This window comes from Phalacrocorax aristotelis, chromosome 17 (genome assembly GCF_949628215.1).
Source record: "Phalacrocorax aristotelis chromosome 17, bGulAri2.1, whole genome shotgun sequence".
Lineage (NCBI taxonomy): Eukaryota > Metazoa > Chordata > Aves > Suliformes > Phalacrocoracidae > Phalacrocorax > Phalacrocorax aristotelis.
Window position 1 is genome coordinate 2,123,346 of NC_134292.1, and position 14,215 is coordinate 2,137,560.

The window sequence follows — 14,215 nt, forward strand, 5'->3', positions numbered from 1 at the left end:
TTCCACTCTCGTTCCCGCTTGTTTTCTTTACATCTGTGCTTTTGTTCCTTTCCCAGTCTTTGCTTTCAAGTCCTCTCTCAGAGGACCTACTGTAAAAAATCGAGTTTGCCAACTGCTTCTGCCATACTGCGGGTGTCCTTATTTGTCAACTTAACAGAAATGCACTTGGCTTTGAAATAATTCTCAGATCATGCAGTGAGCTTCAGGACTGCACTGCATTTTGCAAATAGGTTATTGACGGTGAAGTGTAAGGTTGCTCTCAGTGGTTTATAGTGGGGTGCAGCTATCCCTTTCATTTGCTATCTCTGTCTCACAGTGCTTAAAATTCACAGCAAACAGAGGTCTGGCAACTTGAAATATATGTAAAAATTAGATTCTGATTCTTTGAAGTATCCAAAAACCATAGTCTGATAGAACACTTGTTCTGAAGCAAATTGTGAAACAACATTTTTACTAAAACCTTTGCTCTTCATTCTGACCATGGCTAGGATGGTTCTGAAAGAGCAACAACAGCCTCTCTGAGGTGGTCGCGGTGGTGTGAGTTACTGCAGCTATTAAGGGTTAAATCACTGAAGTGAGGAATGAGCAGTCAGGATTTCACTTTGTTGGTGTTCAGCTCCTGACGTCGTGTGGGCTTGAGTAAATGGCTTAAACACTTATCACTTGTGTTCTCCTTTTGTAAAACGGGACGTTTGCCATCTCAGCTTTGGCATCTCTGCAGGTCACCCTTTGTAAATTGCTCTGAAGCACTTCCATGGAAGAGAAGTATAAACCATTACCACTAGGAGTTGTTTGGGGTTTTAGGAGGATATTATTATCTCTAAATATATATGGATTTATACTCCTGTCTCATGGGTTGCATGTGTCTAGGGAATTTGCTCGAAACCTGACATCCAGCCAGATTATTATGATAAAGTTAACTCTTTATTCCGGTATGCAGTGGCTGAGGAACAACCAGGCTGCTGGTAACCCTGTTTGTGTTGTCTGGGTACAATGTCAAGATATGGTCAACATTTTTGCTGGGGCTGTTGAGATTTGAGAGTATCTTTGCCTGTTCTGGGCAGCAAAGAGCCCACACAAGCAAACCCCGTAGTCCCTTGTCAGTTCTGGGCAGCGGCAGCTCAGGTGTCATCTTCCCCAGTGCAGAGGTGCTGTAGGAGAGGGGCTCTTGTGGAAGCCAGTAGGTTCCTGAGTAGCTGCCTCTGAAACTGAGTCTGCACGGTGCGCCAGGTCCTGATCAGTGGGGGGGGTGGGGGGTGAGCATTTGGTGTCCTGGAAAGGTTAATGGCTGGACGTGGTGATGTGTGATCTTGTAGAGCTAACGTGGGTCCAGCACTGTCCTCAGGCAGGAAGGCAGCCGTGGTGGTGTGGAAGGCGGAGGTCAGTGGTGCTGGGCTCTGCTTGGTTTGGCTGAGCTCCCTGTCTCCAGCTTGGTGTCTGGCAGTCCTGTACAGAGCCAGTCTGGCACAGATTGGGTCCTTCTACGCTCAGTTCACACCATTTCCTAATTTCTACTTATGCAAGATAAGAGTGAGGATTTCTTGCAATTATTGTTTTTTTCTTTTTTCTCCCCAATACTGTCAGGCAGCATCCATGAAATCCATGTTTCATTTCCGATTGCTTGCTCAAGATACTGAGATGGTGTGTAAGAAACCTGCTTTCCTTTTCTATAGCAATGCAGGTCTTGAAGAACATGCACCACTAAAAGGATCCCATTCCTCATTCTCATATTGCTGTAAAGGGTGTCATGAAATCATATTTCAAGAACTGAAATATGAAAGAAACTTGAAAAATGCTTCTTCCCTTCTTTTAAACGGAAGAATCAAACTTACCGTCCAGCGTCTGCAGTCTGTCAGTGGTCAGTAGCAGCTGATGAAGCATGGAAGCATCAAAATAATAGGAAAGAGGCTGAATGTGCTTTGTGTCAGGGGAAAAAAAAAACCTGAATACTTGAAATATCCTTCCTCCTGTTCCCTTTCTTCAAAGTAATCTCTTTGTACACCAGGCCAGATCTGTCTTTTGACATTTGGAAGGGCAGAAAGTCAACAGCCCCAAGGTTAATCCTGTTGACCTTTGCATTCGTCAGCCCATGGTCTTCACCCTCCTTTGTGTACAGTTGCCTTGCTGCTGGGGTAGGTGCATTTCAGAGGAAGGGAAGCTATTTGACGACCTGTAATATGTTTCTGTGTATGTAGATAGATATCTGTATGTCAGTGCACAGTGGAGTTGTGATTTTTCTTTATGATATCCCTTTTTGAATCTCAGATTGATATATGGGGTTTTCAGACCTTGTAAATATTCATATAGGTGTTTGGAGAAGTGGCCTGTGCCCTGAGTGTTTTTGCTCTTGTCATGAGTAGAGCATCCATTGCAACAGGCAGATAAACCAGACTGAAATCTGAATTCCAGTGTCAGCCACGCAGTCAGGCTCCTGGATTCCCTATGTCTTTCGAAAAGCAGATCTGATTCAGGGCAGTATCCAGGAGCTACAATTACAGAGAAGAGTCTAAACTCTGTAGGCTTAAAGATAAAATTACACCTTTGACTTGGTGTTTTACTTTTGGAGCTGTTTTGTAGAGGCTGAAGGAGAAAGGTAAGGAATGTGGGCTCTTCCTTGGAAAGGGTGATGATGACTTACATTTGGATACCTAACTTGAGTCTTGTCCATGTCAGCCCTAGAGTATATTGTTTGAACAAACAAAACCCACGTCCTAAAAATAAAACGGTGAGTTCCGAGTATTTGCTTTTGTTGAAAAAACCTCGTGAGATGTGGCTGTGAGCTCATACTCAAGGCTTCAGACTTTCTGTTTGCAAATGGTTGATAATAGACTGCAGCGTAATTGCTCCTAAGAGGCTTTGCTTTGATTTCTTCAGGGACGGACCATCTTGTGTATTGCCCGAGAGCTCAGCCATATTAATCATGTTTATGCATCCATTCAAAATTCTGCCTCAAAGTGTAGTTGTCTTAAACACAGGCAGAGATATGTGGCTGTTACCAGATCTGACTCCTAATTGCTCAGTGAGTTGTGCAATAGTTGGGTCATCACGTGCACATAAAAGCCATGTTCATATGGCTTGGCACCCACGTAATGCTTAATGATCTGATTTTTCTTTTTCCCATCTGTAGCATCTATGTAATTGCTCATTTGCTCCCATTTGCCATGGAGGTTGAAGATTTTAATGGCTTCTATTAAATTCTCCAAGCGGCGGGAGCTTGGGAGCCATCTACTTCAAAGTTATGACTTAAAAAAAATAAAAATTAATTGCAAGTGGTTTATTTGGACTGTCCTGTCCTGATCTGCAGTCTTCAACCCACCAAACTCATTTATTCATAGCAGTACTTTGATATACGGATGAAATTAAACAAGGAGATGGTGGAGTTGTGGTTTAACTCTTGTAACTGGTTTTGCATCTCTTTTTCTCAGCTGAAAAACCATGTGCTGTATTACAGAGCTGCAGATTTGAGGGAATAGTTTCCCCATAGCAGTCGTATGGGGAGTCGTATAGAGTCGTAAAAAGTCTGTTGGTGAGTCCACGTCCTTTCAGGAAGTTGGTAAAGCTCTTGTATTGCTGTGATTTTTAGGAATCTCTGTCTAACATTATCCAGGCAATGAGGTTTCCTGTTAAGAAAGAGGAGGTAGAAGAAGTTGTAAGTAAAATCACAGCTAAAATCTTTAAAGTGCTATGTTTTTGTCTTATTTCTGCAGCTCCCAGACATTGTGCTTTGCTGTGGTTTAACCCCAGCTGGCAGCTCAGCCCCACACAGCTGCTCACTCGCTTGCTCTCCCCCTGTGGGATGGGGGAGGGAATCAGAAGGGAAAAAGCGAGGAAACTCATGGGTTGAGACAGAGACAGTTTAATAGGTAAAGCACAAGCTGCAGACACAAGCAAAGCAAACCAAGGAGTTAATTCCCTCCTTCCCACAGGCAGGCAGGTGCTCAGCCATCTCCAGGACAGCAGGGCTCCATCGTGCGCAATGGTGACTTGGGAAGACAAATGCCATCACTCCAAATGTCCCCGCCTTCCTTCCTTCTTCCCTCGTCTTTACATACTGAGCCTGATGCCATGTGGCGTGAGACCTCCCTTGTGTCAGTAGGGGGTCACTGTCCCAGCCGTGTCCCCTCCCAAGCCCTTGTGCCCCCCCAGCCCAATTGCTAGTGGGGTGGGATGAGGAGCAGAAAAGTCCTTGGCTCTGTGCAAGCCCTCCTCAGCAGGAATGAAAACATCCCTGGGTTATCAGCACTGTTTCCAGCACAAATCCAAACCATAGCCCCATACCAGCTACTATGGAGAAAATTAATTCTACCCCAGCCAAAACCAGCACATGCTCAAAATGGGTTTTTCTGAGACTTCACAAATAAGTCTCAAAGGGGTGGGGGAAGAAGGATACATTTGTTTTCTAAAGAAATTATCTATCTTTGCAGTTAACTAAATTGTTTCTTGGCTCAGAGTAAGAGATAGAGTTTTGTTTGGCATCCCCAAGTGGAGTGATGGGGGGGTGCAGTTTGCCATTCAGCCTCTCCTCCCTCCTTTCTCCTCCTGCATGCACCTGCTGGAGCATGCTGCTGACAGGTGGGATCAGAAAACAAAAACCCCAGTGTGTTTTCTGATGTACTTTTTTTTTTTAATCTGGCTTTATTTTGTGGTTTTTATCCTCTCCAAAGGTTTATGCACGTATCCCTTCACACCCCAGGACTGGGTAGACCTGACAGCCCTCCTGGGAGGGCTGAACAAGTTTTGCTGATTTACTTGTGTGTCAGACACAAATCTCTCTGTTTAAAGCTTGTTCTAAAGTTAGTATATAAAGCAGGAACAAGATCAGTGCTAAAAGGACATTTTATTTGGGTTTTCTTGCAGGAAGGTATTTTCACTGGGGTTGTGATAAATAGGAGTTGCTTTTTCTGCCGAACGTGCCTGCATAGCGCTGAGTGCACAGGGTTAACGTGCAACCTCTGCATCAGGGCGAGGCTAAGGGGAAGATGGCTCCTTATCTCCGAGTTAAGGAGATGGTGGGAATCTGAGGGGAAAGCTCAGTGGGAGGATGAAACGAGGCTGTTGCTAATGGAGGGGAAGACGGGAAGAATTCAGGTCTCTGGACCAATACGTGTGTAACTGGGGACAGTTTTAAAAATGGGCAGTGGACGGGAGAACGCTTTCTTCAGGGCAGCTGCTGGGAAGGATCCTGTTGGTACCTGGGTGTTAGTAGCTGGATGCTGGGGCGAGAACCGGGTAATGCAGGATTAATTTCCCTCTATTTAGCTTAGAAATCAGGTTTAATTAATTAATGTTGTCCCAATAGGAAACTTCCTCGTAAGCATGCAGGTAGTGCAGCAGGAACAGAAATGCAGCGGTCTGCTTTCTGTTATCCTTTTGAGCTGACGGCTCAGTCACTATGATTGTTCTGGCAAATTTATGATACTGGGAAGTTTTATGGCTGGGAAAGCTGGGGAACGGTGTTATTGGAAAGGTACAAGCCTGACTAGTTCTTAAAGTGATGTTTGTATGTATTGTTCAAGCTGCAACTGTTTGAAGGTGCCAAATCTGAGATAATACAGATACAACTTGTAGAAGACTTGCTTGATTTCAAAGTCAGTGACTGTGCCACTCAATGTCAGGATTAGCAACAAAATGTACCAAAAAATGCTTCTTTTTACATAAAAGAAGAAACTTCTTCTCTATCTCACATTTCCAGATATCACTCTGTATTGCCCTTCGATTAAATAACATCTAATCTTCCCCCCTGCCCCAATACCATGAGCACCTCCAGCATAACGCTGAGAAGGTATCCAACGCCACCACCACAAAAGATGTTATTCAGAGAACAGTTCTGTAGTGCATGTAGCTGTGTTTGTTAGTCTGAGACCCACTAATTCAGTGACCAGCCCCAGTTTTTGGGGTCCCAGGCTGAGAAGTGCAGGTGAGCCTGCGTGTTGTACCTGGCAGTGTTTCGGGACGTGCTCTCCATTCCTGTGGGCTGGAAGCTCAGTCACCTTCTGATATTTTTAGCACTTTCAAAGCAGCTTTGGGGGGATGGTTGTCCAATGCACCACTTTTGCACGTCTCTAAAATGGATATAGTAAATACCTATTCATCTGCGCTTGCCCTGTGAGCTGGGTAGTCTAACAACTGCTCATAATGTGCTTGGAATCAAAGCTGTTATATGAAGGAAAAGCTGGTTTATTTGTATAGCTTTGCTTCTTTGGGAGTTTTCAGCCTCTGTTCTGGTTTGTTAGGCTCTAGTGAAGCTCAGTGATGTCCCCTTGGCAACTTCTCTGTTTTTGTACCTACTCTGCCACTTAGCTACGTCAGGAAGGTGGCGCAGCAAGCCATGTGTCCTGCTCCGAGGAGGCTTTGGATAGAGACACAGTAGAGCTCTGCAGCAGCCATGACCTTAATCCTGTTTTTAAAGAAAGGAGAGAACACCTCTTCAGTGCATTCAGAGAGACCTGCTTCGTCCTGATGAGTCAATTAAGAGAAGAGGTGGGCCCTGGGGAGGCTGAATACCTGAGCTGTATTTTCTCTTCCTTTCTGAAACTGAAGTGTACTTCGGAGGTGTGTGCATCTCCAAGCTGCAGCCTTGCCTTGCTGCTCTGTTAGTCACTGTCTGAAAAATGTGTCCCCTCTCTGTGCTCCTGGTGTCATGTTTATTCTTCCTAATGCTGACAAGCAACGTCCTATTGATACGTTAAACGTGGCTTGTGGAGAAAATATTGGTGCACAGTCTCTGGTTTTGTATTAATTGTATTTTCTTCAGCACCCTGACCCGAGCACAGGGGACAGCCTGTATTCCTGCTGACACTTTAATCTGAACTGTCCTGATGCATTTGCTCACTTCTTCCTGAGAGTCATATCTAATCTGAGCCCTGGCAGGCACGTGTGGAGCGGACACATGCACGTCTTGCAGAAGGATTTTTCTTTTATCAGTTGTGCTCTGGCCTTCGTGCATTTCAGTCACATGCCGGTGGCATTTCCCCAGGGGGTGAAAGCAAGGGCTTGTTTCAGGAGCAGGGATTTTCCTGCAAGACCTTCTGGCAGAAGGTCTGTGCTCTCTGCTTACTGTGCCGTGTCATTTCAAGGAAGCACATCTTTAACCCCATAACTCCCCTCCCTGTTTCCTGGTTACTTATTTACGATCATTAGTTCAAAGAAGAGACGGCACTTGAAATTTAGGAAGCACAGCACTGCTTTTGGAAGCTTTTTAAGCATATTGTAACCACGAGCTTGGTAAGTAGTGCAGTAAGTGGCACTGCGGGGCAGCTGGTGCACAGAGCAGCCTGTGACTCGCCTGGCTCCGATCAGGTTGTGAGGCAATGGCAGGAGTGACAATGGACCATGGCTCTTATTTCCAGTTCTTCCTCAAACCGTTTGGTGCTGTTTCCGCTCTCTCTGCAAAGGGCACTAATTAATCAGGGCTGTGCCAGGGAGTGATATACGATGGGAAAGAATTTTTGTTAATATATAGACTCTGTACTACTTGGGCAAATCTTTGGGTTCTGGTGCAGATTATTTGAAAGTCATCTTCTAGGTCATTTGTCCTTGGTGCCAGGAGTCCCTGTCACTGTTTTGGGGACAGGCGTTAATCCTGGCAGGGGAAATGCTCCATCCAGCTGCACCGTCAGGCGGCTTAAGGCAAGGGACAGCTGCATGTGCGGCTCCAGCAACATACTGTGCATCTGAGAAGCTCCTTCCTTGTGTCTAGGTGGCCTCCCCTGTTCCTCCTTACCTCTGGAGTGAATGACACTCAGCTCCATGTCAGCCAGGTCACCGGCGGCTCCCCGTGCCTTCCTCCGCTCCACGCGAGCGCTCTGGCACTGGTGTGTACATACGGCATTGCCACAAGCAATCGTCCTTTGTACTCTTCTTGCCAAACACTTGTATTTTCACACGTTTTCACATATTGCCCTAAAACAGGACAGATCACCTGTGTAATTGTGCTTGGTGTTACAAGAATCCATAGGGATCTTTCTGCGCTAGCACTCTGACTGTTAATAGGGACGTAGCTCCTGGCTTCAATTTGTTTTCCTCTTTAGCTGTAGTATGAGAGCTGCCCACACCGACTCTCCGTGATGCACCGGCAGGTTGTCAGCGAGCGGGATGCCTGCTGCCTGGCAAAGCGCCGGCTCCGGCGCACAGCTTCCCTTGGCAGCCTGCCCGTGTTTACATGCGCGGTGAGCTGCAGAGAAGTGGCCAAGAGAGAACCAACTGCGAAGAGTTGACGAAAAGTTTCATGTAGTAGCATTGCTGGGGTAATGATGGCCTAAAGCTGTAGAGAGGGGAAGAAAACATTTAGGAAGAAGTAATATCTTTAGGAGGCTGGGAGGTACATGGAGGAATTGCATGGATTCAGGCACGTTTGCCTTTCCTTGGGATTTTGGTTTGGATTCAAAAGGATTCAACCACGAATCTGTTCAGGATGCTGGACCTGGAAGAATCAGCTTTGTAGTCATGTGTAAATGTATAACTTAGTCTGGCAGTCAATAGGAAGACCCTTTCTGAGCAAGAAAAGTACTTTTATTCCCATATTGCGGGTCAGCGCTTTTGAAATCCATGCGTCTGTTGGAGACACGTGTCTGTTACCCATTCAGCTGGAAGGCTGTATTATTGCCAGGGACTCTACCAATGCAAGACACAGAGGTGATGGCTTGCCAATAGAAGTAATAATAATCTTGTGTTATTTAGTCAAGGGCATCGTACAGCAAAGTAAAAACAAATCCAGAGTAATCGCATCAAAACCCTCGTATTTTAGGGGTGCATGAACGCATGAATGAGGAGATCCAGTTTCAGAAGAGGTTAAAGGGAGAGAATCCAGTCTGGAGATAGTCCTGGCCAGTTAAAAATTGCCCTCCAAGCAGGAAATGCTTTACAGTACTTAACATGTCTTAACAAATCCACATGATGTAGGCTTTCTCCAGAAAGCAGGTTGGATAGTGCAAGGTCTGTTCCTCAGCGGAACATCGGTGTCAGCTACTGACTTAGACGCAGGGATAAGGCAGCAGTACGTGCCAGGCACAAGAAGCAGATCACAGAAATAGCTGCGATCAAAAAGCTGAAAAACAATGGGTTCCTCTGGCAGGGATAAAAATAGAATTATTTTAACCTAGGGCATCTTATGAGAAGAAGCAATAGTAAAGCGGGGGAAGGAGATTTTGGAGAGGAAAGCCAAATGAGCCATTTTCTGCTCTTGGATTACACCAGCGCGGGTCTGTCATTGAAGTCATTTACACCAGTATAACCGAGAACCTGTCTCGAAGGATTTCAGCAGCTGGAGGGGATTTATTTAGATGGAAAGAATGTGTTCAGCATAGCTTGGCCAAATGACACCTATGGTGGACTTGGCAGCTGTTAGCAAGTATTTATAGGATGTAAACAGCAAGGGGAAAGAGGACAGAAATAGAGCAAACTGGGGAGAACAGAAAAATGGGATGAAAATGGGAAAAGGAGGATTTTACAGCTGTATGGTTTAGACTGCAAAGCATCCATCCAGGTAGCATGAACTAATTGGTTAAATTTATATTCATTGGACAAAGCATTTGAAGCTGTAGGCCATAATTTTTACTGATAAGGCAATCAGCCTCCACTGCTATGTTCTCTGCTTCTGTAATGGTTCTGTAGAACGGACAGGGATCCCTCTCCCGTTAGGGTCAGAGCTGTTTATAAGGTCAGATCAGATGCTCCATCTATGCTGACTTTTCTGACAGTAGGTAGTAGCAATTGCGAGTATTGGCAACAATTAGCAGATTCTGAGCTTCCTGAACGCAAGGTTGCACCTTGATTTTTCATATTTAGTAGCCACTGACAGCCTGATGCCTTTGATTCATCCAGTCCAAGCTTAAATTTATCTGTGATTTAACCTCTTCAGCATGTGGTAACTGCAGTTTCCCCAGTTTGTGCTTGACACGCACATGTCCATGTGTAAATTCTTTCCTTTACATTAAACTTTCTGCACGGTGATATCATTGGCTGGCCCTGTGTGTCTCCTGTCAGTCATGATCTTCCCCAGTTGGAGATTTGAGTCTAGTTTCTTCTCAGGTGAAGTCCTTTCCACATCCTGGTCATGTTTTGTGCTTGTCTGTCATTTTCTAGTTCTGCTATTTTTTTTATTTTATTTTTTTTTTAGTGAAAAGTCTGAGCTTGCTTGCAATTTTCAAAGTGCTGGCGCATCATGGATATTTGTTCTTATGTTTACTGTTTTATTCTGGTTTCTTTGATTTGCCTTTTGAATTTCCACTGAACACTAGGTTAATACTTTTCAGAGAATATTCACAGTGGTTCCAAAATCTGTGTGTGAGCAGAGGTAGTTAAGAGCTTGCTGCTGCAGCGGCATCGCTGCTTCTGTTTTTCTCTTGTCTCATTAGCGCTGAGGTTCATCTGTTGTTTATCCATCACTGCTCCATGTTCCTTCTGTACTTTTTGAAATCAAGGAATACATTTACGGTCCTGAAGGGACTTGTATGATCCTCAGATGTTGCCTCCTCATCTGCCCCTTTCCTGGGTCTGTGCAGATGAAACTTCTGCCTTCTCATTGCTGTTTGTCTCTTCTTGCTCTTCGTTTTCCATCTTCAAAAGCATTAATAATCCACGCAGTGACCCATCCCATGATCCCAGGCTGGCTGAGTTTCTTTGAAGAATCATTGCAAAAGACTCTTGTGGGAAGGTCTCTGAAATCCAGCTGTTCTTGGCTGCTTTGGAAGAGCCCTTATAGATTTTCGATGCATTGCTCCCATAAAGCCATGTGGACTTTTCACTTGCATGTCCTCGGGCTTGATTCTTGGCTCTTGTTTTTCTATCACTGTCTTTCGTACTGAAGTCTGGCTGGGCGATCTGTACTTCCTAGGATCCTCAGGGAGTCTGTCTGAAGATTTCTGCATTCATGACATCTTTTTCTGGCATTTAGGCTTGTTTAGCAAGAGATGGGCAGTTCAGCTAGCGCAGACTCGAGTTCCCTTAGAAACTGGCATTCGTGTTTTTATGCTCTTTGTGTCTGATAATGTCATGTCTTTTTTTTTCTCTCTTTTCTTGACACAGGGGATGCTCCCAAGTGGGAGTTATCAGAGCGCTGATCGAAGCCGGCATCCCTGTAGATATGATCGGAGGAACATCTATTGGTGCGTTTATGAGTGCATTGTACGCTGAAGAACGCAGCTACAATCAGATGAGGATCAAAGCTAGGCAGTGGGCCATGGTAAGCATTGGAAATGTTGCCCTTCTCTCCTCAGATGGAGTGCAAGAGCTTAACCGCAAGCCTTAGCGGGCAGCGATGCGCAAGCGGCCCCCCAGGGAAAGTGCAGCCAGCTGCACTTCAGTGCCTGTACGAGGAAAAGGGCCCCTGCCTGGCGGCGGGGGAGTGAATTGGGAAAGCTGCTCGCTGTCACGCTGGCAGGCGATGCGAACACCCGAGGAGGCCAGAGTCAAATGCTTGTCTTTGCTCTGCACAAACTCCAGTCACGTTATAAACGTAGAGTGATGTTGTTTAAGTGTGTTAGCCTGTGTTTATCTTTGTTTTATCTTCTCTTTTTACGTGCTGGAATCTGTTTCCTTTCCAAGTCTCAACAAATGTGTTTCTCTTTTGTATAATTTTCTCTCTTTCATTCTCACATGCTGTCATTTTTCAGTGGAACTGATTGACAGAGGTAATCCTTCTCTAAACTAAATACAAAATGTGTAATTCACGGTGTAGCCGGAGAATTCCAGAGTGGTGGTACTCTGTGTCAGGAGAAATTTTTAACATGAAATATTTAATACAAGCAAAACCATATTTTCATAGTTAAACTAACGTTTGGGAAGGTTGTTTCAAATAGTGACTTCTGTGACTTACAGGATGTTGGGGGACGATTGTACTAGCGCCAGGTTGCACCTGGTTCAAACTGACTAAGGGTGAAGATCAGCATTGTTTCTGAAATCTGCTAGTTAGTGGGACTCCAACTTTGTACGGGTTGTACCAAACCCACGTTTTCCCGTTTGGTTTTCTTATTGAAAGGGAAGCACCGTGGGGAGTTTTCTTGATTGGATTAAGTTCTGGGTCTGCTTAGATCTTGAGTTTTAGGGGGAAATAGCAGTCTGTAGTTGGCACATGTATACGCTTACCTTTCCCAAGCGTCCTCTAACCTGCCACGGCTTTGAGACAAAATCAGCTGTGTCTTGGTAAGGTGCTGCTTACCTTGCAAGCTAGATAGTCTGGGGCATTAAAATACATACTGAGGCCCCAGCATGTTTGTGCTCTCCTGGCGGGCAGAGGACCACGGGACTCTGTTTCACCTTCCTGTCACTGTTTGCTAGAAGAATGTGGATTTCGTGCTTTTTATTTAAGAACTGCCTGTGCCTGGCTGGGTTGGGAAGCACCCAAAACATAAACTGTTTATGATACAGAGCAGTTTGCTGGAATCGCAAAAGTGGAGGAGGCTTGAGATTAAGGACATAAAAACAACTGTACTGAATCATATCAGACATCCATTTAACCTTGCACTCTTTATTTCCCACATTGGTCACTACCAAATGCTTCCAGGACAGCTTCTGAGCAGGGCAAGCATGTGGGGATACCTCCCTGCGATGTTTTCCTAGCCGCCAGCAGTCCGTGGCTCACTGTGCTCTCTCTGTTGCTCCTGGTTAGGATAGAGTGATGGAATTTTCCTCAGTGCATTTGTCCAGAGGATTAACTCCTCTTGTTTGTTAACTTGTCAGATCCCTCCTGCGCAGGGGGTGATGCAGAGCTGGAAATGCTGTTTTCTAGGCTTCTCAGGGCTGTGCTCTTACTGAAGCTGGCTTCATTTTCAGCGTTGCAGCTCTTGAGTTTGCCAACCTAATCTGGAATCACACTTTTACCAGAAATAGTTAAAGATGAAAAGACGAAATTTAATCTATTGATTAACTTTTGAACGCGGAGGATGTTTCACAAAGGAAAAGGCAGGTTTTGGCCCAGCCTCAGGCTGTTTCAGGCATAGATACCTTGAAACCTGCAAATAAGTAGCTGGAAGAGAGGTTAATGACCTCTGTTGGAGCAAACCTATTCTTCATTAATAAGATGAAATGTTTACTTGAGGTTTTTCATGATTGTTCTGACAAGCTTGCCAGGCCAAATCCAAACCAGAAATTGTTCAAGGGTTTGAGAATGAAAAAAGACGACTGCTGTGTTTGAAGCCCTTTTCACTGTTAACAGCACAGTCCAGCAAACCGGTTGCATTGTAAATTGAAGAAAGCCATGAAAACCCTCTCTCTGAGTTCAGATCACAGCTAATGTACAAAGTAGCTTGAGGGATTACAAGACTTAACAGTGGCTATTCTGAGTTATTTTTGCTTGTATTGTGTCGCAGCAACTGTAGCCTGAGCAAGGAGAGTAGCTCCTTTCCCTGAGCACCAGCTCTGCGTGATAGCAGGGGGGTTTGTTGGGGATTCAGAGAAGACCCAGGCGAAGGGACTGAGTGTGAGCGAGACGACAAACCCATCAGATAAGCCCCAAACTCCCAGTGTCCAAAAGCTGCAGGAGCTTTCCTGCTGCCCTGCAGAGCAGCATCACAGCCGGCGAGGACCACCGCAGGAGGTGGCTGCTGTGCAGGAGATGCTCTGGGGAGTGTCTTCGTTAAGCCACCGTAATGCAAAATGGCTTGAGTGCTCTCTGCTACAGAAGCTGCTGCTTCTGCTCTGCTAAAGCCCGTGAGCGTCTGCTGGTGAAGGTTATTGCCGAGTGCTCTTTGTGCAAAACCTTGCAGCCTGGCTCTTTTAGCCTGTGGGGTTTTTTTGAAATGTCTCCACTGTGATAGATTAGATAACTCGGATATTTTTTTAATCCATCAGAATAAATGCTGGCTTTGTCCTGCAGTTAGATCTTCTGGTATTTTTAGAAATTGGCATATCTGTAGTTCTACAGTTGGGGCTGGGAGAAGGGATGTTTTTAATGGGATGTGTTTTCTGGACCTAATGAAGCAGCAAAGAAATAAATTACTTTTTTTTTTTTTTTTGTCAAAATACAGAGGGGTATGAAAATTACCAGCCAGATTAGTTACTGTATATTTTCTTCTGTGTGTCTTCTGTACCTGTGTTTAACCAGCAACACAAACAAAAAAAAGCTTTCATGTTTCCAGTTTGTTTTATTTTCTTGGTTTTTGCAATTGGAGAATTAATATTTCAAGGTATAAATATTTCCAAAAGAATGGAATATTCTACTATTGAAGGGAACATGGTTAAGGAACGTGTAACTAAAAAGCTTCCCATAATGAGAATT

At 44.9% G+C, this 14,215-nt stretch overlaps 1 protein-coding gene across 3 annotated transcripts in view; it reads left to right on the top strand.

The window, feature by feature from the left end:
* Window positions 1–14,215, top strand: part of PNPLA7 (patatin like domain 7, lysophospholipase) — a 126,910-nt gene that overhangs the window by 81,920 nt on the left and 30,775 nt on the right. For all 3 annotated transcript variants that reach the window (XM_075112285.1, XM_075112288.1, XM_075112287.1), the window contains exon 27: window positions 11,026–11,182. In XM_075112285.1, coding sequence (XP_074968386.1) covers window positions 11,026–11,182 — 157 coding nt within the window. The remainder of the gene's footprint in view (window positions 1–11,025; window positions 11,183–14,215) is intronic.